Source organism: Artibeus jamaicensis, unplaced genomic scaffold (genome assembly GCF_021234435.1).
Source record: "Artibeus jamaicensis isolate MK-2021 breed Jamaican fruit bat unplaced genomic scaffold, CSHL_Jam_final scaffold_474, whole genome shotgun sequence".
NCBI lineage: Eukaryota > Metazoa > Chordata > Mammalia > Chiroptera > Phyllostomidae > Artibeus > Artibeus jamaicensis.
Genome location: NW_026522046.1, coordinates 19,591,800 through 19,619,354, shown reverse-complemented (window position 1 = coordinate 19,619,354; position 27,555 = coordinate 19,591,800). Strand labels below are relative to the sequence as shown.

The window sequence follows — 27,555 nt, the reverse complement described above, 5'->3', positions numbered from 1 at the left end:
TAATTTATATTGTTGACCTCAGCAAATAATGTAAATCTAATACATTTTATGTTGGAAAAACAACAAAAGCCCTGGTGATGTTCCCTTGTGACATATAAATCCTTAAGATGCCAAAACACCTTTGTAAGTACAGAAGTTTCTATAATTAATAAGATGAGAGAATACAGAACAAAATTTGGTCCTATCTTTTTCACTATATTCCTTTTTCTCTATGATCAACCTCCCTAAAGTCACTCTTTCAACTATGAGATTAAAATGTAAGTTAAAAGAAATCATGCTTGTTTTTTAACATTGAACAAATAAATCGAGAAAAATAATCTGGAGACAACTGTATGTGAACAGCCATAAAAAAAAGAATAATAATCTACATGGAATAGATTGAATAATTAAAAGCTGTTTGTTTCCAAACTCTTTTTAAACATATAGCAATCAACAAAGACCCAGTATCTCTCAAAATAGACTTGGAAAGGAACATCTCAAGTGATTGATAGAAAAGAAGGCATCAGTCCCTGGTCTAGGCATATGTGAAAAAAATAAATAAAGAGGCATCATAGATCGTAGGTTAAATTAGATTTCGCTTGTCTGTTTTTGCTGTCAAAAGTACTTGTTATATGTGGTAGAAAGAGATCCAATGTATATGGGGGCATGTTTGAATTGAATGACATTTTAATCAGGTACAATGATTACGAATAGAGACAGAAACATTTACTGAGTGCTTACCCTGTGCTAAGAGTTTTACAGCATCATTGCAACTAGAAAGTACTGGAGCTGGAGATCCTGTTGTTTATGGTTCCGTGGTTTGTGCAGTATTAAGATACTTGTGTTATCTTAAGTGATGTGGGTATTTTAGATGCCCTGAAGCTGTAATTGTATGTGTGAACATTTTTCTTTTGAAAGTAAGATAGTTTTAAGGTTTATTTAAATTTTTGTAATGGTATACAGTCTTTCTATAACACTCCATCAGATAGTAGTTTGATAACCTTTGGCCCCATTTCATCTTCCAATTTAAAATGAATTTTCATCCATTTATTTTTCCTGAATAGGTCTGTTGAAAGATTTGGTGTCCCCAAGAGATTTTGACTCCGTCACTCATCTGGCCCTCATCAGTGCTGTCTATTTCAAGGGTAACTGGAAGTCACAATTTAGACCCGAAAACACTAGAACCTTTTCCTTCACTAAAGATGATGAAAGTGAAGTTCAAATTCCAATGATGTATCAACAAGGAGAATTTTATTATGGTATGACATTTTGGCTTTTGTTTCTCTTTTAGAGGTAATTCAACAAATTCCTAAAAAAAGAACATGAAACATTCATTACTTAAATTCGTGTCAATCTAGTTTGAGCTCCAATTCAATTTCCTTGGCTCCATTTTCCAAGCCTCTGATTAGATCCTGAGTGAATATTATGTGCATTGACAGCTTTTCAATATGTTTCTTTAATTTGTAAATGTAATCACACCTGCAGAATGACTTTATTCACATAAAAATACCTGACCTTGTGTAAGAATATTCAATTATTACAAAAAGCCGTTGGCTTTGGGTAGTTTTCAGTGATTTATATATTCCACCCAGCTCTTGATTTTTTTCCTTACAACTTTTTCTTTCATTTTAAAGAAAAATTTCATTGTGTTTTTACAACTTTTTAAATCACAAATATTCTTTTGAAATTTTACCTTCACATGTGTGTATGTATGGTCAGACATAATTATTCATTCATAGTTTCATTTATTGAGGGTCTGTAATTTGTGATACAGCTCAATATCCTTGGCATTATCTTCATAGATGTTTCATTTTTCAAAAGTTTCAGGTGTTAATCCTTCTTATACCCTATATTAAACCGGATTAGTTTGTTTTCATAAGCAAAGGTGTAATTTTAAACTAAATGTATGTTAGAACTAGTAGCTTATTCTATTTAAAATACATTGTAAAAATAAAAGATTGTAATCACAGTTAATCAAATTAGTAGTCAAAACTAAAAAGAAGATACCCATTTATTTGAGAACCAAAATGTTTAATGTGATGTTTAAAGGCCGTAGATCAATTGCCGGAAAATATTCGCAACAAAAGCATTATTTTTTTTAAATGGGAAAAATTCTAAAGTTGTAGCAGGATCATTTATTTTAAAGACTAATTTGTTTATGAAAGCTTAGTCAATTTTGCTAAGTTTACAGAACAAAAAGCCAATTATCTAATTTACCTAATCACCCAATTGGAAGGTGATACCTATTGTCAAATGCAGTAGGTTTCATTCTGGTTGTCCTGCCTTGGTCTCAAAACTCTTAGCTGTGATATTAATAGAACACCAGGTATTACACGGTCAGTTTTTCCCTTAGTAATCAGGTGGATATTGGTAAATACAATATTGGATCCAAGACTTTATTTTTCTAACCAGAAATTTTCATTGTTTCTAATAATATCTTTTAAATTTGTATTCATTTGAAGTCTCATTTAAAAATAAAAACAAAGTCTAGAGAACATGTTATGATGAACGTGAAATAATTCTGGGATTCTAAAATAAAATAGATTCTGTAAGGCTTAGGATTCACTTAAATTTCAAGGTCTATTTTTAAATAAACTCTCTTTTTCTCAGATGCCTAAATTTTAGATTCTACACACTATTTTGAAAAAAAAGCTTTATAACAAATTTAAACATTTTATTTAGGCTTTGATGTGGAGCTTTGATTTTTTTTTAGGGGAATTCAGTGATGGTTCCAATGAAGCCGGTGGTATCTACCAAGTCCTAGAAATACCATACGAGGGAGATGAGATAAGTATGATGCTGGTGTTGTCCAGACAGGAAGTTCCACTGGCCGCTCTGGAGCCACTGGTCAAAGCACAGCTGATTGAAGAATGGGCAAACTCTGTGAAGAAGCAAAAAGTGGAAGTGTACCTGCCCAGGTGAGAGGCTGCTGTGCTGCTCCCCCTGATAGCATGGAGGGGAGGGGCGGGGCGGGGGAGGAGTAATCAGTAAGATTCTGACCTGGAAAAACTCTTCCCATTACTTTTGAATTTTAAGTCTTGTGCTGCTCTCCTTTTCTGTCTTCTCCTCCTCCTCTAATATTTGCCTTCTTCTCCTTTTTAAAAAGTGCTCTTTCATTCTCATTCAGTCCCGCCCAGAGACACAGCCTCACTTACTAATTCATTTAGTACTGTTTACCAACACCTAGTTTCAGATGAGTCAATCTTCTCAGCTTCATTTTAGGAGATTTTCCAATACATTGTCTCTGAATATAATTTACACTGACAGTCTTCTGTATTTCATTAATATTTAATGGTGATTATGGGTGCAAAAATAATCTCTGCATTGGAAAAAGGGCAAACAAGTCACGGTGCTAGGTGCTGAGATGCAACCATAAATAAACAGGAAGAAGCTTAAGTTTCTCCTGTGGCCAAAAGAATAAAGTCCATGCAGGGCCTTGATGTTCTGACTGCATTCTCTTCCTCAACCCTAGCCCCTGGCCACTAGCACATCAAATATTTAGTAGCGTGTGCTATCTGTGTGTTTGTGGTTATGCCACAGACATCACGCTCTTTTCATGCCTCTGGGTCTCTGTGTGTTTTTTGTATTGTCCTAAATTGCCCTCCTCACATTGCCTTGCAAGATTTGTTTACTAAGCCTCCAGGGTCCAGTTCTGGCACTAGTTTCAGGGACCCTTCCACGAACGCCGTGATGGCCCAGGTGACCCCCATGTTGTCCTCATGTGTGAGTCTCCCTGTTATGACAGTACATTTATGGTCCTGACCCACGATGACCTTACCCATCTGTACAGTAACTCTTGCTTTACTTCTGCAAGTTTTTCTTAAGTCAGATCTCTTCCTCATAATAGAGATGTGTTTACAAAACCAAACCCAACTGAAGACATTTATTCTGTCCTTTAGTACCTTAAAACTTAGTGCGAGAATGAGACCAATAGGTGCATACAAGTTTATAAACACAGTGTGCTAGTTAGATCTGGACCAGGAAATGAGACATACAGATGAATGATAGATAAACCTATGTATATGCATGTATGTGAAAGTACAGTTTTAACACTCGATTTGGATTAAAAAAATTGACAAATATGATTAATTAGTATGAACATTGAAAAGTAATAAGACATAGTATTAAAATGGAATTACTAAACATTCGTGTTTATTCTAATTTTAGGAATAGTCATTTAAAAGTTTGCAGACTTAATTAGATTTCTAAAGTATATTAAGTGAAGGAAATAAGTTTTAGAATATTTTTGTCACCCCAGTCAAATCCCCATGCCCATTTACCGTCGATCCTGGTTGCCATCCCAGGGGCCAGGAAACTACTAACCTACTTTTTAAATCTCTGTAGATTTGCCCTTTCTGGACACTTAATACCAAATTAAGGTATTTGGTGTTAAGGTATAAGGTATTTGGTATTTGGTAAGGCACCTTGGGGCCTCACACAGTTCACTCAGTTGCCATCAACTGCCAGGTCATATTTTCCTGAATCTCAACAATGGTCTGAAATATCTTCCCTTTCAAAGGCGATTTTAGTTTTTGGAAAAGTAGGGTGTCAAATCTTGGCTATAGGGGGATTGAGTCAACTGGGTGATTTGATGTTTCGCAAAAAAAGTCTGCACAAGGTGTGCTGCATGAGCAGGTGTGTTATTCTGATGAAGGTGCCAATCACCAGTTGCCCATAGCTACAGGCTTCTGAATCATCCCAGTAGTTTCTGCGGAGGAATGTTCAAGCTTAATGTAAAATCTAAGGCACATTCATTGATGCACTTGCTCAGTCATTTTTAATGTGACAGCCACACAGTACACACTCTCACTCAACAGCTTCTACCGCCCCCACTGACTAGTACAGTGAAGTCATCATTTTTCACACTTGCACATTCCAGTCCACTCTCCTTGGCTGCCAGGTTACATGGATGTCATGCAATCTATTCTTATTATATTAACAGTGGCTGGAATTTTTCCAGACAGACCTCCTGTATTTATATATAAATAATTGACCTTCATACTGAATATATAAACAATATATCTTACCTCCAAAAGCACTTACTTTTAAACATTACTAATTCAATTTAAACATCTGAACAGGTCTAAACTCTCATCCAGAGACTTTTATCATTAATTTTATTTTTTTTACATTATATAATGAATTCCTTTTGATAATATGGGAAATTCAGTACAGTGGTACTGCTTCCCTTTCTGAAGCATCTCCAAATGCTTCAGTTCTGTGAGGAGGCAGTTACTTAGAAGTATGGTAACAGAAATATAAATGAATGCTTAAAAAGAATCACATATTTTAATTCAACTGTATTCACTAGAAAATGTGGGCTGCAGGTCCCACTGAGGAACTGAATGTGGCAGCAGAAGAAAATTAATTTTTCACATTCTAAGAGATACTGTTCAATTCTGAAACAGTTTGGCTTGCTCGCTCATATTAATGCCTATTGCTAAACTAGGCACAGCTGACTGCCTCGTGTCCCTGACTCTAGCAGTTCTATGAACTCCCCTCTGCGTGGCTAGTTTCTCCACGTATTCATGGAGAGGGAGGCGGAAGGAGAGATAAGATAAACTTGGTTTCTCTTTTTGAGAGACTGACTATTTTCAAATACTAATGTGTCTGTAGTAATCAATGGAAAACTATCTACCCCTTCCATTTTATAGCATTAGCCTCCTCAAAATGTTCAATAGGGGTAGTAACTTATGTGCCCTGATTTTTAAAAAGGTAAAAATATTCTGATAGCTGTGTTCTATGCTAGGTTTATGCAAGTTTCTGTCTTAAATGGGTGTATAGTTTAATTCATATGGAAATTATTACCAGCAAATGCAACTTTGCACATCTTTGACCAGTTCTTTTCCTGCTTGACACATATTTTATTGTGTTATACTACATTTTATACAAAAAAGCTTTAAAATGCTTTTCTTAAGATGTATAGAGTATTTTGGGGAGGGAGGAAAAGAAGCAATGACTTGTATTTTTGTTATCCCCCCAAAATAATCCTATTAACAGGTAATAAGTTAAAGTTGTATATGTATCCAAAATGTAAGAATTCTGTTTTGTAGAGGGTAAGAGTGCTATACCTTTGGTATATTGCCAAATTCAGTGAAATACCATAAGGTTTATGCATAGTCATACATCTCTAAGATTTAAGTGAGGTGGTCAGATATTCTTCCAATTTACCCATGATAGCAAAAGTAGCTTGGCTAACATATAAAATATATATAATCTTAAAAGCACATTACAGTACTTGCCTGGCAGAGAGTAGCGTATAAGTACTACATATTATTACTATCATTATTTATTTTTCAGTGTACATTTTAAATACTAGTATTTATCTTATCTGGATCTATGAGTAGTTTAATATGCACTTTTCTCTAGGTAGGAGTTTTAAAAACTTGGTTCTCATGCACATTACTCTCTTCATCACCCTTGTATGTGCTGACTTTTCAGTTTTTGCTGATTTGGCTTAGGTATGAGAAGAGTTTTCTAAACTCAAAATCCAATATCTGTATACTTGGAAGGCAGAGGTACTGGCTATAGTATCTTTCCACTCTGACTTTTATAGTCTCGGATTTGTCATTTGTGATCACAGAGAGAAATCAGAGGATATAAAGTGGTTCTCTGGTTTGTAACCAGGAACCATGCTGTTATTTTGAAATAACTGTCTATAAATAAAGTACTTAAGCTTCATTTTTTTTTAACTTTTTTTTATTTAGTTATTTTTCAAGTACAGTTTTCTGTTTATTTCTCCCAAAGCTTCATGTTTTTAAAAGAAAACCAATGCACAAGCCATCTGATTTTGTTTTTTAACATGAATGCTTTTTATTATGGAAGCCTTAATTGCTTACAAACTTTATAAATTTTCTTCAAGGTAATATACTTGTGTATTTATTGTATTCTAACATTTGCTCCACATGTCTGCTCAGTCTCTGATGCTTCCACCCTCCACGTAACTCTTCAGCACGCTCAGATAAAAAGGTGCAAATACACCATCACATCGTATGCTTTTATTAAAACAGCCACGCCTTTTGGTTTTAAAAAAGCAGTGTTTAGCCTTTTGTTATTGTTGACACAGATGTCCCCCATTTTTCCCAGAATTCCCCCCTCTGTAGTTATTTGTTTTTATTTTTTATTTTTTAAATATTTATTTATTTATTTATCTTTAGAAGGGAAGGGAAGGAGAGAGGGAGAGAAACATCAATGTATGGTTGTCTCTCATGTGTCCCCTGCTGGGAACTGGCCTGCAGGGAACTGGCTTGCAACCCAGGCATGTGCCCTGACTGGGAATTGAACTGCAATCCTCTGGTTTGCAGGCCCGTGCTCAATCCACTGAGCTACACCAGCCAGGGCTGTAGTTATTTGTTTTTAAATAAACGATTGTTGTAAGTATAGTGGTTAGTGTTGGGGGCTTTGCACTGAGAAAGACCGTAGTTCTTATCGTCATTTGATGACCTACTAGCAGCGTAACTAGGGCAAGTTTCTTAGCTTGTTTGGATTTCTGTTTGTTCTTTTTTGGAATAGAGATAATGCCTGTCTCATGGGATTGTGTGAGGTTAGCATAGGGATGGTCAAATGAGCTACTATACATAAAATGGTTTGCATAGTGCCTGGGACATATAGTGAACACTCAGTTTAAAGAAGATAATAATGATCATTTACATTAATACTGGTCTATATTAAGAAGAAAGAGATTATTAATGTGTAATAGCTATTTTTTCAATAGTTTGATGAGAAAAGGATGAATAAATGAATGGAAATTGTTTACACCCTGTCTTTAACTTAGAATAGACATTCTCATGGACACCTAGATTATATTTCACTTCAACTTATGTGTTTTGTCCTATGCCAGGTACTACAAACATTAAAATAAAAACACTACATTTGACTACTTTATAGTTAAAGTAGCAGGGATTAATCCAGATATTTAATCAAGTTACTTCATCACTACTAAAATATAAATATACACATCTTAACATCTATAATAATGTGAATACTATACATAATTTCAGTATAATAAGAACTGTTACCTGTATTGCTCTTTATTGCACGCCTGCTACATGCCAGAACCATCCTAAGACTTTTAGAAACTTTTTTAAATCCCCTCAACAATACTATGAAGTGGGTATTATTATTATTGCCATTTTTTTATGTGCTGAAACTGAGGCTCAGAAATCAAGGAATTTGTCCAAGTGCAGTCTCAGTAATCTACCGTCTTCACCTAAACAACCAGCCTCAGAAGTGTAAAACAAACCAAGTTGCTTCAAGGAAGTAAAAAGAGTTTTTCTTTCCAACTCCAGATAAATACATCTGGTGTCAAAGTCTCAGAATAAAAGACGATAGAATGCACATAAAAGGATAGAGAGCAATATTCTCAGAAAATTCAGACGGGGGTTGACTAAAGGGAGGAATGAGGACTTAGCATGTGTAGACTAACAAGTGAGGTCAAGTTCACATTTTCATTGGCAGTTGTGCCCTTACAGCCCTTTCAGTAGATGAGGGTTGGCAGGGAGGAGAAATGAAGAAGCTATGTTAATTTCTGGTAAGTATTACTTTGGAAATGTTTGGTAACAACAAAAGAAATACATGACTCTCAGTAAAAAACAAACAAAAAACAGTAAAAGGAAGCTGCTTATGGTTTCTTCCTTTACTTTTCTATTTTGGGTGGGTCAGGAGGGTAAGTATCATGCTCCCTGGCCCCTAATCCTGTTCTGCCACTTATTTAGCTGGGTGACCTTGTCAAGTTATTTTATGATTCTGTCCTTAAGTTTTTTCTTGTTTTAACTGAGGATTATAATAACAGCTACTTCAAAGGCCTGTGGTGATATTTAAATTAATCTGATTTTCATGTTCTTGGAACAGTCCTGAGCATATAGTAAGCTATATATAAGTGATCAAAAATAAATTAATAATGATAATAATAAGAAGAATAAAGCACACACAAAAAAAACCTTAATTAAGCCATTGAATGTTTTCTGTACAACATCCCATATTTTCCTACTCATCTTCCTTTTATACTTTCATAGACAATATGTACTTTTTTGTAAAAGCAAAATGGGGAGGGATAAGAAAAAAACAAACAATGTAAGTCCAAGTTAAAGTATAGGATATAGGTAAAATTTAGTACTTAGTTTCATATGTTTGCTATACATTTACTTGGCTTTTGATCTTACTTTTTTCTATAAACATGGACCTGCTAAAACTACTCTCTCCTAATCATTTCTCTGGGTGTCTGAGTCTTACTGATTGCAATCATTCCCTTGTCACTCCTCTTAAAGCCAGACATCAGAAATGATGCTAATGTAAACGTTGAGAGACTGTTGCTGACATAGCTCTTGTAAGTGTACGGCCATTGCCTAAAATTTATTCTTTTTCTCTGTATTGATGAGGAGGCACATTTAGTTCTAACCAGTTATTTTCATTTTTTTTGTAGAAAGTAATAAAACCCTTTGCTTTTAATAAATGCACTTTTTTGTTAATGCAAACATGTTTTTGTCTATATCTTTAACTAGTAACATGGGTTTGGGAGATAGTCTGTTTTAGTAACAATCTGGCTTTCTGTGGAAAATTTTAGAGAGAGGAAAAGGGAGTGAGAAAGAAAGGAAAAGAAACATTGTTGTGAGAGAGAAACATCGATCAGTTTCCCCTCGCATGCAACCTGATAGGGGACCAAACCCGTAACCCAGGCATGTGCCCCAACTGGTAATCTAACCGGTAGCCTTTTGCCTTGCCAGATGGATGATACCTAACCAACTGAGCCACTCCAGCCAGGGCTCTGTGTAGACCATTTTTTAAAATTAAACTATGTACTTATTTTCATTTAAGTTTTTAAATAATGTTGTATTTACTTTTACAAAAATAGGGCATATTTATGTATAATAATTCATAAGGTATATTATCATATATATTAATTCATCAGAACAAAAAGGATCTGTTATTCTTATTTTAAAAATCTCTATATAATTGAAAAAGGTGCATAGTTCTTAAGATACAATATTTAACTTACTTTTATTGGTTAACAGCTTTTCTGGAGTGCTACCATGAGAACAGGCTTATGTCTGAGAGGTTAATATAATCATGAATATATATATTTGTTAACATGATAGTTTTTATATTACCTTTCTGTGAGTTGTATAGAGTTGAAATGATAGATGTATTCACTTTACAGCAAAATTTGGTTCTTATTTAATGTTTTCCATTGGGTAGGAAGTTGACCAGAATATGAAGAAGAGAAGGAAGCACCTTGGGTTAATGTATAATTAATCAATACCTGCTTAAAAAAGCAACTATGTTACCAGGTTAAAGGGTTTTGAATGCTATTCATTTACAAGTTATACATAGTACTATGGTAATGATTCTTGATCTAAAAATTCATTTATTTCACCATATATTATGATTTTGTGTCCAAATCATGTATTTTTTCTACTTAATAATTTAATACTCTTCTGTTATTTTATTTGACCCCTCCTCTTTTTACAAACACAATGAAATATTACTTGTAGGCAAAAGCCTGTTTTAGCGTAATTTTCCTTCTTAAAACCGACTTTAAAAATCAACATATCTAACATTTTATTTTTGTCTCAGCTAACAAGATACTGTAATAAAATACTTTTAAAATGCTATAACAAACTATTTTCCTCCCTATGTTTTCTCCAGGTTCACAGTGGAACAGGAAATTGATTTAAAAGATGTTTTGAAGGCTCTTGGAATAACTGAAGTTTTCAACAAAAATGCAAATTTGACAGCCCTGTCTGGTAGGAAATAAACAATAATTTTAAAAAAGTTATTTCATAAAAGCTTTTCAAAGTGGTAATGTTGACTCCTCTATTTACTGTGGAGTTCTAAGGTAAAATATAGTTAATTGCCAGATAAATATAATAAATATATTTAAATTCTACCAGCAAAACTATAACTTTAGTCATAACATTAATTTTATATTATTCTGGTCCATGCCTTATCTTCAATAATAGATTATATTGTCCAGAAGACCTGCCTTATACATCTTTGAACTTCCCATCACATCTGACACAATGCTTTGTAGATAATGTGACTCAATAATGTATTGATTGAATATCTCAATATGTCTAGTAATAATAAATAATAGAGGAAGGAAAGAAGGAAGAGAGGATAAATGAGTATCAGCTGTGAGAACTAGATACTTTTAAAAGAATTCTCAGTGAGATAATGTAAATATTATTCTAAGTCTTCAAAAAAAAACATTGGTTTTGAAGAAGTGGCTTCAAAATGTACCTGGCATATTGGGTGTTGGGTAATTTGTTTTATTTATTCCAAGAAAACAAAATCCACTTGAATTTATTTGATTCAGATACCCTAGGTGAAAATCATAGCATATTAGTAACACTAAAGTACTTAGAATATGCAAAATCTTTTTAGAAACATTTTTAAGTAACCAACTCTAAGACATTTGGAATAAAGCTGGCTGTGAGTTTGAAACTTAGTTTATATAAGTATTTTCTATCATCTCTATAGAACACAGAAAATAAAACAATCTGTTTTTGAGGAGATAAAGTCAACTGCATATCAAGATAAAAAAAACTCAACATGTAAGGCCTCTTTATGTGCCATTGATTGAGCCCTATTCGGCTTCTAGAGAGAGCTGAAATCATGGAAGATTTCCTTAGCAGCTCAGGAGTTGCAGGAGAGAATTTAGTTTTCTTCTCCTGAAGTAGCAAAGTATAGAAACCCAAGCTGACCAAGTAAGAGTCTCTAAACCTGGAATGTCAGGGCCCATGGATTGAATTCAGGGGACAAAAGGCCCTCATTTCCAAGGTTGTATGTAGCTGTGCATTCGAATGCGTAATGGGGGGGGCGGTGAACAGCAAGGGGGAGATAGCACATTCATAGCTTTCAATACGTTCTCAAGTCCACAATCAAAAAAGCCTTTCCCACACAGACTGAGGACTGGGCAGATTGTTTCCTAAGCAGCACTTAGCAGCTTCCAGCAGCAAGATGATACTGATATATCTTCTACCCCTTACTTAGAGAGCTGACATTGCAAAACAGGAATAGAGCTTTTCTAAATATCTACTGTATAAGTGTGTCTGATGACACAAAAGAAGTGAACTTTCCTGAGTAAATGTTTTCATGACTCCCATCCAAAAATCGAGGCTCTGAACTCTTCAGTGAGGTTGTCAAGAAGGCAGGATTTCTTGGTGGAGATTCCAAAGGTAATGGGTACCTTTGAACTTGAGTCAGAAGTATGTTCATCGTTCAAGCGTAGTGTAATTTAAAATTCATATGCTTCAGCACTGATGTGTGTGGTTCAGTTGGTTGGGCAATGTCCCGCAAGGCAAAAGGTTACTGGTTCATTCCCTGATCAGGGCATATACATGGCTTGCAGTTCCAGTCCCAGGTCGGGTCACCTAGGAGAAGCAGCTGATCAATGATTCTCTCTTACCTTTCATCAATGTTTCAATCCCTCTCTTTCTCCTTCCCTTCCCCCCTCTCTCTAAAAATGAATGGATAAAATCTTTTAAAAAATTAAGTTCTATGCTCCCTTCCTTAGGAACTGAGAGAATCTATCTACCACCCTGGCCAGATTCCAGCTGGATAATTACATGCTGCTTTCTGACCGTAGCTCTATGTTCAGTTTGATTAGAGATTCATTCCTCACTGTCTCACCCAAACATCTAGGCCATCATTTCACACGCACAGAATATCTGCTGCTTTTCAGTCCTGGGGCAGTAGCACCGAGGTGGCAAATCAATTACTGTGGTCAGTGTAGCTTAACATTTTTGACATATCTGGAAGGTGCTTGAGGTAATAATTGCCTTTACTATGTACGGAGACAATAGAGCATAGATATACATTATGACCGCAGATACTTTGGAGATTAGAAATAACAGTAGGATCTTTCAGCGTTCATATAATATGTGAAGTCACTGTTCGATCAAACCTGCATGAGAACTGAATCCTTCTCAGCATCCTGCTCACAGCTGCAGTCCCCACACCTGGCACAGGGCTGACACATACTTGGCACATGGTAGATGTTTGCTGAAGGATAAATGAGGAAAGGAAGGAGGAAAGAGTTTTCCTTGAGGCCACTTTACACATTACATTTCTTGGAATATATACTCCTTAAAACATCAGTAAAAAATCCAGAAGCAGCTATCCCCCGACACTACCCCATTCAGGTCTTCAGAATAACTTCATGAAAGATCTAAAGCCAGTACCTCAAGCTTTCAGTGAGAAACCTGTGATTCTTAAATTCCTAGTTTTGCCAGTCTTCACGGCCCCAGCACGCCAGTCATCCCAGCCAGTACAATCTTCATTCATTCTCTCTCTCACACACACACATTAATGTATAAACCATTTATTCAAAAACTGTCTAGTGACATAACTACAAGGCTTGTGTCTGTGCTTCCTCTAAATTCAGTAGCATTTTATCTCTGCATTGTTTATTTGGGCACCATATACTCTGCCTTACACGATTGGTATTCTCGTCATCTGTCAAGTTTTTTGTCTCTGCAAATAATGATGAAAATATCTTTGATGCTTAGTGACCCCCATAGTACTGAGGAAAATTATTAGCATGCATTTCTTTGTAACTACTTTCTACCTTAATGAGAACTTCATGGTGTTTAAGACGTAACATTAATTATATTCAATGCCACGTCTATTTCTTTCATTTAACAACTCTATGTGAGGCAGCTAATGTGAGCAAAGTACCATGTTAGAAAAATAAAGAAATGATTAATATGTCATATGGGCTGTAAAGAAGCATACAGACTTGTGGGAAGAAGGACATAAACAGCTGGATTTAATAAAATGAAGAGTGACAGAAACGGCCTATTGGTGTGGTGGTTTTCAACCAGGAAAAGGTGGCCCTCCAGGGGATATTTGGCAATAGCTGGAGACCTTTCGGGTTGTCACAACTCAAGGGTATCTGGGGTGGAAAAGCTAGGGATGCTTTCTATATGCCTGTGATCTACACTGCACAGGAGAGTCCCCACACAAGGAATTATGCAGCCCAAAATGTCAATGGAGAAAGCATTGTGGAAGCAGAGAGGGGGAGAAAATCAAGTTGCAAAATGGCAGCATATTGGCTCCAAAGATGGTGAATATAGGCATGTATTTCAGCTTGTAAATGCATACAACATTTCTGAACAACATCTTAGAGAGTAGTAGTAGTGGTTGCCTCTCAGATATGGACAGAGTCTCTTGGATCAAAGAAGAATTTTCATTCCACATACCACTGCGTACTGTGTGGAATTTTACCCTGGGAATGTTATATTTCTTCCATTCAAATCCTTCCTTAATAATTGGACAGCACTTTAAAAATAATATAATTAGTGTGTTTTGTACATTGGAGAGCACCCCCAAAACATTAGGTACCACTGTGACACAGCCACGTTCTGAAATCAAGCAATAAAAGATAAACCTTCAAATATAGCGAATGTGATTTAGTAGTGGACCAGAACAACTCTGCTGCATGTTCTCCTGCTGCTCAAGAAAGAGTGACTTGAGGATCTTTGGCTAAGACCTTTGGAATCTGCTCTTTCATTTTCTGTTTCCTGGCCTCCACCTTCATTTCAGACTCCCATTCCTGCAGACCTGGACTACTTCAATAGCCTCCTAAAGGACATCTAATCTCTTTTCCCCTTAATTTGCCTTATCTACTGCTTATCTATTGCTGCCAACATTAATCACCTTAAAACTCAGTCTCAGATCATTCCAGTTCCTGTTCAAAGCCTCCCTTCAGCCTGCTGTGCACAGTCCCCTGCTCTACGGGGCATTCGGACCTCAGCTCCTTCCAAAGTTAACTGGCTGATTCCTTATACGTGGCTCCAACGTATTTGTGCTCCAACCCAACTGAACACTCACTCTGCACCACACATCCCCCCAGCTCCCCCTCTTTGTGAAATATCCCCCACCTAAAATACCTATAGAACTGAGCCTCAGCTCAGCTATCCCCAACTTTATCAAGCTACCATGATTACTACAACCAGAAGTAACCACTCCTTAAATTCTAAAATGTTCTATTCTATACGTCTCCTTTGCCACATATTATATCTGATCTCGCATTACTCTTATTTTTTTCACCAGATATCTTCTGCCAGAATTTATGCCTCCCAAAAGATTGGTCCTTCTGTGTGCTTGGGAAGTACCTAGCACTGTGCTTTCTGCTTAGTACTTACTGAGTGAGGGAATGAATAAGATGAGGGGCTCTGTATTTATTATGCTTGTTTTTTATCTCTGTTTGATGTCCATTGCTTTTGATGCTAAATTTCATTAACATAAAACATAGTTAAGGCTCATATAATAAACATGGAGTCTAGAGTGTTGAGAATCATTTTCTTCCCAGGCTGGTTTTAAAGGCTCATCTAGCTGCAGTGAGGATCCTGTTATAGATCAGGGCTATTTTTGTAATGGAAATGAGTGAGTGTCAGCATTTGGATTAATAGATAATCCTCCTGCAAGTTGTACGGAAGGAAAAAGTGAGTACTAAATCTTTCAGCATAAAGTACGAGCTTTAATAAAGGAGCCAATAAAATAAAGGAGTTAAGAAGACACAGCAAAAGCCGTATCCAGGTCAGACTAAACTGCTTAGATTTATGCTAGACTGAATCTTACATTCTGCCCTTGTTTGTTCTCTTTCTCCTTGCACCTGTAAGCTAGAAGGCTCTATTTCTTCTGGTGCCATAATTCCATTTCTGCTCTTACTTTTCTTGCCCAGACTATTGCAAAAGTTAACAACTTGATCTTTCTGCCCCTAGCTTTTGCTCATCTGATTCACCCTTTACAGCTCCTGCTACAGGTATCTTCTAAAGTGAAAGCAGTCATGTTCTGTTACCTCCGGACAAAGCCCAGCTCTCTAGTATTGTGGTACAAATTCGTCATTCAGGGCGTATCCCTGGCCACTCCCCTCCTCCTCAGAAGCCAGGCTCCAAATGGACGGTTTGTGTCATCCCTACCGCTTATCTCCCTTTGCAAGTATAATCCTCTGCTTGCAATTCCCTTGTCCCCTTCTCTGACTTTCACTTCCTTCTTATTCTTCAAGAACCAGCTCAAATGTCACCGCCTCTGAGAACCTTCCACTGACAGCTCTCCCTTCCTAGATGATTTACATTCCTTCATGTGGACTCTCATCATGCAGAGGTTTTCTCACGTTATTTGTTCACATACCTCTCTCTTGCCTTGGAACTCCTCAGCAGCAGGGACTGCGTCATAGACATTTTTCTATACTCAGAGCCCAGCCCAGCGTGGGGCCCAGGATAGATGCTGGGTGGGTGCGTGGAGAGGCAGTGGTGCTTGGCTCTGGCTTGCTCCAGGTGTGGGGGCTTCTGTCAAATCGCCAGCCCTCATCACTCCCCACATTCCAGCCACATCAGCCCTCTTTTGGGTCCTTGAACATACCTGGCCTGTATCTGCCTCTGCAATGCTTTTCCCTCCACTGAGAACCCTACTTTTAGGTCTTCTCATGACTCCAGTTGTAGTGTTTACATGTAAACACAGATGGACCTTCTCAGAGGTACCTTTTCTAATGCCCTATGTAACGCAGCTCTTCTTCCTTGCCCTAGTCCAGCCAACACATCAGCTAATCTTATTTCTTACACCCTGAAATTGTGGTCTTTTATTGATTTGCTTTTTAATTGTTCTTGTCATTTAATGTTTGCCTTCCCTCATAAGGAGGGAGCTGTTTAGTTCACCATGGTATACCCAGTGCATTCATTAACAATGTTCAGTGCATAGGAGGTGCTTAGTACGTGAATAAATGAATGAATGAATGAGTGAGTGAATGAATGAAGGAAGGAAGGAATATTTGCCTGTCTAAACAAAACCTATTCAGTAAAACAAACACTATTCCTGCCTTTAAGGAGCTCAAACCTAGAAACCTTTCTAAAGTTCATGGATGGAGTTAAAGCTAAAAATATTTTAGCAACTAAATATTTAGCTTTTGGTGCTGTTAATGGAACTCTCTTCATTTTATTATTTTAAGCATGCCCTTGGTGACGCAGAAGTCTGTTTGGGCTGCCTGTGTTTAGGAACAGTGCCACAAAGGGAGTGGCGGCTTCCACTCACAGAATGGCCCTGCCGCCAGCGTTATGTTCATCACAGATCCTTGGAGCCTTGGGTGCCCTGCACAATGCCTCATACAAAGAGGGCACTTGATGAATATTTGCTCAATGACTGAATGAATGCCTAAGTGTTTTGCCCTGCTTGCTTTAGAACAGCTTGAATTATTGCCCAGCTCTTCTCTGGGGAACCTAGAGTTGGCTGGCCCAGCTCCCATCTCGTCCACGTGAGCAGCCTGGCTCTACGTGGCCCAGAAGAGAGTAGACCAGTCACTTGGCAGCAGTGTCTGCTGTGACCAGAAGGAGAAGACTGCTTGGGGCCAGTGTATGGAATTTTTTTGATAGCTCCTTTCGCCTTTGATTTATAAATTAATTAATTTATTTTTGTAGAGAAGAGTTAACTTTAACCAATACAGTGAGCTCAGCATTGTGAAAACAGATCTCTTTAATTCCCCTCACATTCTGATTCATCAACTATCTGAGTGCGCACTTGGTGCCTGGGAGTGTGCAAGGAATCGTTGACAGAAGATGAATAGGACAGGCAAGGGCCAGGCCCTCGAGGGGTACAGGTACGGCTCAGCAGGAAAGGTACCTGACTGACAGCATCACATGGCAATGAGCAATATGGGAGGGCAAGCTTGGGAAGCAGTTCACTTGCTTGTATCCCTGCGTGACCTGATCTCCTTCTCAAACCTGGTGACAGCAGACAGATTCTTGCTTAAACCACCGTCAGCATACATTTTATTTGAATGTGGCTGCTTGAGATTTGTCCCAAGAGGAAAAAAAGTCATTTTCTTTTTCCCCCTCAGTACCTGTGATGTGATTTTTCACTTGTTATATTTTCTCCTACTGGTATACTCAAAGGAGTACCGTTTTTCTGAAAGTCAAGTATCCTGAGGTCTCGTTTACACTTGCAGACCTTTGCTGTCCATCATGCATTGTTTAATCACCCCAGGGAGGCAGGACATTGGATGGATCTTTCTTTCGCTGTCTTTGAAATATGTATGATGACACTGGTCTCTCGGATGCCATCCCCTTTGCTCTTCTACTCAATTAAATCTTTAAATATTTTAGTGTGTGTGGTCTTTGTATTCTTTCCCTCTCTGCTGGTGTTCTCCATCAGGTTTCCTGGAGCATCTATTCTGGATGAGTGTCATATGTTTTATGGATTAGAAAAAAAGCTGTATAGCTATAATTGTGAACAGAATCATGGTCATGAGACTCACAGATGGACAACACCAAAAGACTTATGATAGGCCATAGCTGACCCCGTTCACTCAACAATTAGTAAATTTTTGTTTATTGGGTGAAATATTGGAAAATTACACATTACCAGGAAACTCCTCTTTTTAAGGCAGTTCATTTATTAGGCCTACTAAATGCCAGAACCCAAGGACAAAAGGGGCAATGACACAATCCTTGCTTGAAAGAAGTGGACACTCTGGGAAGAGAAAGGGATCAATAAAAATATGATATATTGTAAAGGCTTCCCTCAATAGAATTAGATCCTGGGATGAGTGGGAAAGAGTGGTCAGTTCTACTTTAGTGGGGGGTAGGAATCAGAGGAAAGCAAAAGCAGCATGGTAGGTCTCGAAGCTGAACTCTGAAACTAGATCAGGTGTCTTACTGTACAACAAAGGTTAAAGAGTCTCTGTGGAAGCAAAGACACAGAAGTGGTAAAGTGGCAAGTGAGGCTGTAGCAGTTCAAATAAACTGGGGCAGAGTGTATGGAGTGGGGAATGCTAAAGGAATGAAGCAGAGGCAGCCTCCTGGAGGTCCCCATGCTGCATACTGAGCAGGTGTGCGATACACTGATGGTGAGGTGGAAGGCAGAGCAGGCAGCAGAAGGGTAGAGGGTTTTCAGGAGGGCACTGAGGTCATCCCAGAGAAAGCGCGAATGTGAACTCCAGACAGTGCAGTTGTTCTCAACTGCAGTGACATGGCACAGTGTGAGGTCCCTCGAAACTCACTAAAAAATGTATTTGTATATCTTGCTGTGTTTAATTTTCTGACTTAAAAAATTTTTACCTCTATGTTAATAGGTGAGTTTGGTTAGTTATTTTTTAATTGTCCATATTTTTGTTCAGTTACAGTTATCCCCATTCCTCCCCACCATTACTCTCCACTTGAGTTTATTTTTGTGTAAGGTGTAAGTTGGTGGTCGTGTTTCTTTTTTTTTTTTTTGCATGTAGCTGTCCAGATCTCCCAACACCATTTGTTAAAAAAGCTATTTTTACTCTATTTTATGTTTCTTCCCCTTTTGTCAAATATTAATTGACCATAGAGACTCGGATTTATTTCTTGGCTCTCTATTCTGTTCCATTGATCTATGTGTCTGTTCTTATGCCAGTACCATACTGTTTTGATTACAGTGGCCTTGTAATATAGTTTGATATCAGGTATTGTGATCCCTCATACTTTGTTTTTCTTTCTCAAAATTGCTGAAGCTATTTAGAGTCATTTATGGTTCCACATAAATTTTTGAAATGTTTGTTCTATATCTGTGAAATATGTCATTGGTACTTTAATAGGGATTGCACTGAATCTGTAGATTGCTTTGGATAGTATGGACATTTTGATGATGTTAATTCTTCCAATCCATGAATGTGCTATATACTTCCATTTATCTGTGTACTCCTTAATTTATTTCCTCATTGTTGTGTAGTTTTCTGAATACAGGTCTTTTACCTCCTTGGTTAGGTTTACTCCTTGGAACTTTATTTTTCCTGTTGCTATAGCAAGTGGGATTTTTATCTAATTTCTGTTTCTGATACTTCATTGTTGGTGTACTTATCTTGCTTCCTTGTACTATTTTTAAATTTTAGTACTTGAGGCATTATTTGTTTGTTTTGTTTAATCTTGGGGGAAAATTGGAAACCCAAGATTGAAACCTATTATCTCGTATAGTTCGCTAGTGCTGCTGTAATGAAGTACCATGGCTGAGTAGCTTGAGCAGTGGAGATTTATTTTCTCACAGTCCTGGAGCCTGGAATTCTGAGATGAAGGTCTCTTCAGGGATGGTTTCTTCTGAGTCCCATTTCCTTGGCTTGTAGGTGGCTTTCCTCCTCCTGCAGCTTCACATGTTGTCAGGTTTTCCAGGGAAACACAATCAACAGGAAAAATCTCTATCTTTATCTCTATGTCTATCTATCATGTATGTATGCATGTGTAGGTGGCATGTGTACATATGTATGATGTGTGTATGTGTCCGTCTATCTATGGAGAGAGAGAGAAAGGAAGGTGAAGAAGAGAGAGAAAGTTAAAGAGAGAGCGCAAAAGAGTTATTTTAAGGAATTAGCTCACACAGTGTAATGACTTTGAAAATCCAAAATCTAAAGGGTAGATGGAAAGACTGAAGACCCAGAGAAAATTTTTAATTCAAGTCCAAAGGAAGTAAACTGGCAGAATTCCTTCTTGCACTGAGGAGGTCAGTATAAGGCCTATAGCTAATGGGATGAGGTCTGCCCACATTATAAGGGTAGTTTGCCTTACTCAAAGTCCACCACCCATTTCAATGTTAATCTTATCTAGAAAACATTTCATAAAAATATCTAGAATATGTTTGGCCACCATGGCCAAGCCAAGTCGGTATATAAAATTAACCATTGCACATAGTCTTGGAAGGGCTCTGGTCATATTAGCTTAACAACCACTGCAATGACCTCATTTTATCTTAAGGGTCTATCTCTAAATATAGCCATGCTGAAGTTTTGGAGGTTAGAAACTCAACATAAGAATTTTGAGAGAACACAGTTCAACAAATAATAGCCATTAATTTAAAAGTAAACATTAATAGGAAGATTATTCAAAGAGAAAAATAGTCTTTCTAATACTGAAATGTATTATTTCCTCTGACTTTAGAGTAATCCTCAGATAAACCAATGAACTGAAATGCAAAGTAACTTTTTTATATATTTACATTTCTACAACTTAAAAACTTTTTATGTTTTTCTTTGCCAATAATATTTAACGTTACCATTGTAATTAGATCACATTTTTTAAAATTTCTTATTCTAGTTATATCTAGATTTCTACCTGTTTTCATTTTATGTTTTTAAATTTCAAATTAGAGGGCCAAATGTTTTTATATTGACTTATGAACTAATTTGAAATTGCTATTGAAACAAAACCACTTTTCACTTTTTATGGCAATTTAAAAATAAACAATGGGAATATTGTCAATACAAATAAAGGGGGAAAAGGCAAGAGAATATAAAATGAGGACTAATCAGAATACACATCTCCGATGGTTCTCTCACATCATAAATGTAATCTTACAACATTATTTCTTATGGTTTATATCCTATATTAGTTTATTATGTCTCCTAGTTTTCAAATCCTTTTAACTAAATGGTAAAATGCATTTCTATCTTTCTTACTGAAGAAATGCTTCTTTTATCTCTTTTTTTGCAGAGAGCAAAGAGATTTTCCTTTCCAAAGCAATTCACAAGTCCTTCGTCGAGGTTAATGAAGAAGGCTCCGAGGCCGCTGCCACCTCAGGTGCCAAGTTGCTTTCTAAAACCTTCTCACCGTTTCTAGATCTGTATTTTTGAAGCAATCTTGGGTGAGGGGTGGGGGCCATTTTTAGAATCAAGCCAATAATCTGACTGCTGTGGCTTTGCTGTAACTTAGAAGTCTAGCTAATGCTGAATGAATGAGCGAGGGTTTCTAAATGGGCTGTGAATGAAGCATGCATTCACTCCCATGCCCCATGCCAGTAACTCCCATCTCCTGTTTGCTCACTAATGAGAGGCAGGAAGACGTTGTAAGCTCTGTAGAATAGATTTTCCTGCTGTGCTGCCTGCTTCTATATTCCAAATATCTCCCTGATGCCTATTTGAATATTTTTCTTGCTACTTAATTCCTTGTAGAAGTTAGTTTATAACTTTGTTTAGTGAAAAGTTTTGATTCAATTCTATTTTTTAATTATAAAGACTTTGCCATTTTTTTAATTTAAATTATTTTATTGTTGTTCAATTATAGTTATCTGTATATTCTCCCCACCTTCCCCCCACCCCCTCCAAACCCACCTCCCTCCCTTGCTTCCACCCTCCCCCATGGTTTTGTCCATGTGTCCTTTATAGTAGTTCCTGAAAACCCTTCTCCCCATTGTCCCCTCCACCCTCCCCTCTGGCTATTGTTAGATTGTGCTTAATTTCAATGACTCTGGTTATATTTTGTTTGCTTTTTCTTTCATTGATTATGTTCCAGTTAAAGGTGAGATCATATGGTATTTGTCCCTCACTGCCTAGCTTGTTTCACTTAGCATAATGCTCTCCAGGTCCATCCATGCTGTTGCAAAGGGTATAAGCTCCTTCTTTCTTTCCACTGCACAGAATCCCATTGTGTAAATGTACCATAGTTTTTTGATCCACTCATTTACTGATGGGCACTTAGGTTGCTTCCAGCACTTAGCTATTGTAAATTGTGCTGCTAAGAAAAGTTTTGATTTAAAAAATATATATATAAACAAGAGTATATGATAGCATGTAATAATTTTAAATAATAATACCAATAAAATAATAATTAAAAATAAATAGTTCAAGAAAGTTGATATAAACCATGCGTACAAAACAAAGTGGAAAATGTCCTTAATTATTTCGATCATCTTGACTTCCCTAATTAATTGAGAATGATTTTTCTATTGGTTTTTTCCTCCTTTTATTTGATTGGATTTGTTTCAGTTTTATCATCAAATTTTAGTCAAGTTTCCACCATCACCATCCTTATAAAATGTAACACCTTATATCTGCATGCATTATTTCTATCTTTGCATAAATTTGTTCATTAAAAGAATAGTACCAGTTAGAACAGTATTTTCAAGAGGGAATAGAAACACAGTAGTCTCAGGCATCAAGAAAGCCAAACACTTACATAATTTAATAGTGACTTTTTTATGATGATCGAATCACCCCACAGCAAGTATAGAACAATCATTTATAATAAGGACCTCAGGGAATTCAGTTTCCCAGCTATAGGAACACGTGGAGTCTCTCACTGCTATCCCTTCCATTTAATCACTGCTGTTCCGATCACTTGCTAGAAGCTTGGGAATTTCTGTGTAAAAATACCTGTTTCAAACACAAGAAATAATGATTTGAGAATATAAAACAACTATTCCTTTTTTAGAGGGTCTTTTTCTTCTCCTTTTAATTCAAAGATCATTTTAGTAAGATGTAAGTATTTATCTGAGACTGAGAGTAAAAATTTTGTAAGAGGCAGAATAAATCATCCTGTTATTTGGGGGTGGGGGGTTGTAGAGAGAGGAAACTATGTGCTGCATGTGGGGGGTGTGAGTGTTTAAAGTTCAGTACAAATATTAGCACCTTTATAATTTTCCTCCTTAAGTTTTTAAAAATCATGTTTCTTATAAAGCATTGCCTTTGTGTTAAATAATAGATGGTTTAGAGAAATTATTCATTAGTCCCTGCATAGCCACAGACATGTAATTACTTTGTCTCTGCGCTGTAGGAATGATTGCAATTAGTAGGATGGCGGTGCTGTATCCTCAAGTCATTGTGGACCATCCATTTTTCTTTCTTATCAGGAACAGGAGGACAGGTGAGTCTGTTAGGAGAAAAGAACTTTTTTAATGGGTTAAAAGGAAATAATTTAAAATTGAGAACACTTTTCCATGTTGTTTATTGGATTTCTAATATTCAAATGATTTTTTAAAAAATGAAAGTACTACATATATTTTTACTTTTAGAATATTGCTAGTTGTAAATAACAAGAGAAACAAATAACCCTTTTTAAATTTAAATACCTTTGTTTGTTGTTTATTTCCTCTTTCGTTCACTTCCAACCCCATCAGGTACAATCCTATTCATGGGACGAGTCATGCACCCTGAAACAATGAACACGAATGGACATGATTTTGAGGAACTTTAAGTCGTTTCACTTGAATAACAAGAAAAAAATAGTAACTAAGCACATGATGTTTGCAACTGGTATATATTTAAGATTCGTGTTTTACAGTATATCTTAAGATAATATTTAAACTCACTCCATATAAAGACAGTATGTAAATTATAAGCCAGCTTGTCAAGGAATGTTATCAGTATTATTGAGGTCATGGCCTTGTCCTGTCGTTGTGTTTGTTGTATCGGTAATTAAAATAAAAGTACATGTGGACATGTGGACAGCTCTGCTTTTCATTTTAGAAGTTATAGTGTAAAGATTCCTCTAGGTGACATCTGGAAGCAGTGAGGTTTCTGGACATCTTAAATCTTTTATAATCATGCAGATTCAATGCACCAAAGTACATTAGCACTGTACACTTATACATAACAAGCAGCAACAAGTGAAATGAAGACAGGTACTCCACAAAACTTCGGGCTGTTTTTTCCTCCGAAAATGGTGTACGGTGTAATATAAAAGTGTGCCAACTGACCATCTTCTGTATGGCTCCATGATGAAATGGGTTAGAAAAAAATAGGGCTGTGCAAACCCGTAGCTTATAGCTCTGGTTTATTGACCCATGTCTTTCAAAATATCCCCCTGGCATCAGAAGGCTTATGCAGCTAACCCACCTAGTATATCACCATGTTTTGATGCTGCAAGTAAAACCCAAGCTACAACCAAGTTCTCAAAAGTCCCACAGTGAACCATGCAAGCAAATTAGTAACAAAAATATGCTCTATGGTATATCTGTGACCAAAAAATTAGCTAGAAAAAAAACATGCTAGTATAGGATGCCAGAGATCAGCCCAGCATGGGCTGAATTCTACCCACAGAAGTGTTTTTGTTTGTTCTGCATAGGTTTTTACAGTTTGAATTTGAATGTCTGTAATCGGGGTACCACAGGTTTGTTTCTCCCATTGATTATCTGATGGCTCCTGGTGCATTTGTTTGAGACCTACGGAGAGTTACAAGTACTTTGCAGAACATATTGATCTTATTTTCTAGAACAAGAAGTAGTTCATTCCAACGGGGGGCAGGTCTCTAGTAAATCACTTTGTTATCTATTGGCTGAAATAATGGTATTCTTCTGGGGAGTGGGGAGAAAAAAGAAAGGATGGTCTGATCATGTTCTATGAATGGAACTAGAGACACTTAATGCCAAACATTAACTTTAATTCTTTTCAGGAGACTTGCTTGGGGGAAAGAGTTCTGACCTACTGAATTTTAAACTCTGAGGGAAAACTTGAAAGTCTGTGTTTTCAAACAAGTTCCCTTGGTGATTTGGTTACATGCTAAATCTTGAATATTGCTAAATAAAGAACACATGTGGAATACTTATATACTAGTTGTTTAAAGTTAATTTGTAGAAAGTTAGGTCAATCAGTGAAGTGTCCTAAGTTAGTGGCTCTCAAACTTTCTGCACATTAGAATTAATCCCCGGGGATCATAAAAGAGATGATCACACAGTAGGTCTAGAGTGGTACCTGAGAACCTGCATTTCCAAAAAGCTTCAGGGCGATGCCATTGCTCTTGTTCCATGGACTCAGCTTGGTAACAAAACTACATTTAACATAAGGTTTAAATGTTTGATATGTTTATACACAAAAACAAGTGTAACTGTCATCCAACTTGGAGAGATTTGGGGGATGGAGACTAGCCTACATTAAAAATGCAATGCACTTACACAAAATGAGGGAAAAAAAGGTTTTCTCTAAAGCGTTTTCCCTGTTACATACTATGGAAAAGTGTAGACTTCCTCTGTGTACTAGAACACTTGAAATATATTCTTTGAAAATATAGAGACATTTATAGGCAAAAGCCCAGAAAAGAATTTATGAATACCTTAGGACACATTACTTAACAATGAATCTTTTAGAGCTTATATTCTCAGAAAACTTATAGTTTATTCATAAAGCTGAGGTTGTTATAGAACAATGCCCTTGCTTGCATTTACAATGTACAATTAGCCTAATTAGATTAGGCTAACTGGTGTTTACTCTGAGTTTCTGATATTCCTCATTACTGATGGCTACTTATTAAGCTTTACATATTTGCTATATTTGTATCTCTATTAGCCAACTAAATGAGTTAACCTATAAGGGAGAGTCAACATCATTAAGTAAGCATAAAGCCCAAAATACAATTTGTTAACTAATGGAAGATTAAACTCTGCCATTCAGAATGTTTACCCTAAATTATCTCAATACAATTTAGATGTCCCTTAAATAAAATGTTGTTATTAACATGGCAATGGAGTGCTTAAAATTAGGATACTTGATAGTACCAAGTTTTTCCTATTGTTTGATTTTTTATAATTTCTTCAATATTTTCTTTTCTATTGAAAAAGTGACCTCGTATGGTTCAGTTTTGTTTCTCTTAAAATGCATACATTACTACACACACAGTGTACACAGCTTAACAGAAACTTCTTTCTCTTTGAACATATTTTTGGGGAAAAAATCAACAGCAGTCATGCATTGTTTGTTTTTAAACTAATTTTTTCAGATCGATTGAGGTATAATGAACAAATAAAACTATTTAAAGTGTACAATGTGACAATTTGATATATATATATATACCCATTATAAAATGATTACCGTGATCAAAGTAACACTAGTTAAATTTTTGTGTTGTGTGGTAGGAATGCGTGAGATTTACTCTCTTAGCAAACTTTAAGCATATAATACAGTATTCATAACTATAGTCACCATGCTGTACATTATACCCCCAGAACTTATTCATCCTGTGACTGAAAGTGCTGTAAGCTTTGACCAATGTTACTCAGTGTTCCCGGAACTCCAGGCCCTGGCTGCCACCTTTCTTCTCTGTTCCTGTGACTTCTACTTTATTTCATTTTGTTTTTTAGATTCCGCATTATGAGTGAGATCATGCAGTGTTGTCTTTCTCCATCTGGCTTATTTCACTTAGCATAATGTCTTCCAGATTCATCCATGTCGTCATGAATGGTAGAATTTCCTTCTCTTTATGGCTGAACAATATCCCTCCGTGTTTATGTTTGTGTAGGTATACATATACATTTTATATGTGCCTATATTAAATAGTAATGTGCATGACATTTTCTTTATTCCTACCCTGATGAACACTTGGGCTGCTTCCCTACTAGGCCATTATGAGTAATCCTGCAGTAAACATGGGAGCACAGACACCTGTGTGAGATACTTATTTTGCTCCCTGTGGATTTTAGATATTAATTCTTTACCACATACATGGTTCACTGATATATTCTCCAGTTCTGTAGGTTGCCTCTTCATTTTGTTGGTGATTTCCTTTGCTGTGCAGAAGCTTTTCAGTTTGACGTAGTCCCTCCTGGTATTTTTTCTTTTGTTGCCTGTGCTTTTTGTATCATATCCCCAAAATCATTGCCACAACCATTGTCAAGTTTTTTTGCCTATGTTTTCTTCAAAAAATGCAAACACAGAGATCATGGTACTTAGCCCAGTTGCTTTGTTTAATGTCTGCCAGCAAAGTTATTCCTGAGGGAGTGAAGTCTCTACATGCACATTAACATAGCTATGGAAAAACTCTGTGTCTTATGAAGATAGGGAGAGATATTTTCACAGAAGAATCAATTTAATGGTTTTTGTTAACTGTTTTGGTTCAAAGTATAAAAGATAGCTTAACATTAATA

At 36.6% G+C, this 27,555-nt stretch overlaps 1 protein-coding gene across 2 annotated transcripts in view; it reads left to right on the top strand.

The window, feature by feature from the left end:
* SERPINI1 (serpin family I member 1) overlaps positions 1 to 24,669 on the top strand; it is a 73,442-nt gene extending 48,773 nt beyond the window's left edge. For both annotated transcript variants that reach the window (XM_037163354.2, XM_037163357.2), the window contains exons 4-9: positions 1,044 to 1,238; positions 2,693 to 2,897; positions 10,624 to 10,721; positions 21,417 to 21,503; positions 23,475 to 23,564; positions 23,818 to 24,669. In XM_037163354.2, coding sequence (XP_037019249.2) covers positions 1,044 to 1,238; positions 2,693 to 2,897; positions 10,624 to 10,721; positions 21,417 to 21,503; positions 23,475 to 23,564; positions 23,818 to 23,894 — 752 coding nt within the window. In that variant the 3' untranslated portion in view covers positions 23,895 to 24,669. The remainder of the gene's footprint in view (positions 1 to 1,043; positions 1,239 to 2,692; positions 2,898 to 10,623; positions 10,722 to 21,416; positions 21,504 to 23,474; positions 23,565 to 23,817) is intronic.
* Positions 24,670 to 27,555: the final 2,886 nt, after the last annotated feature.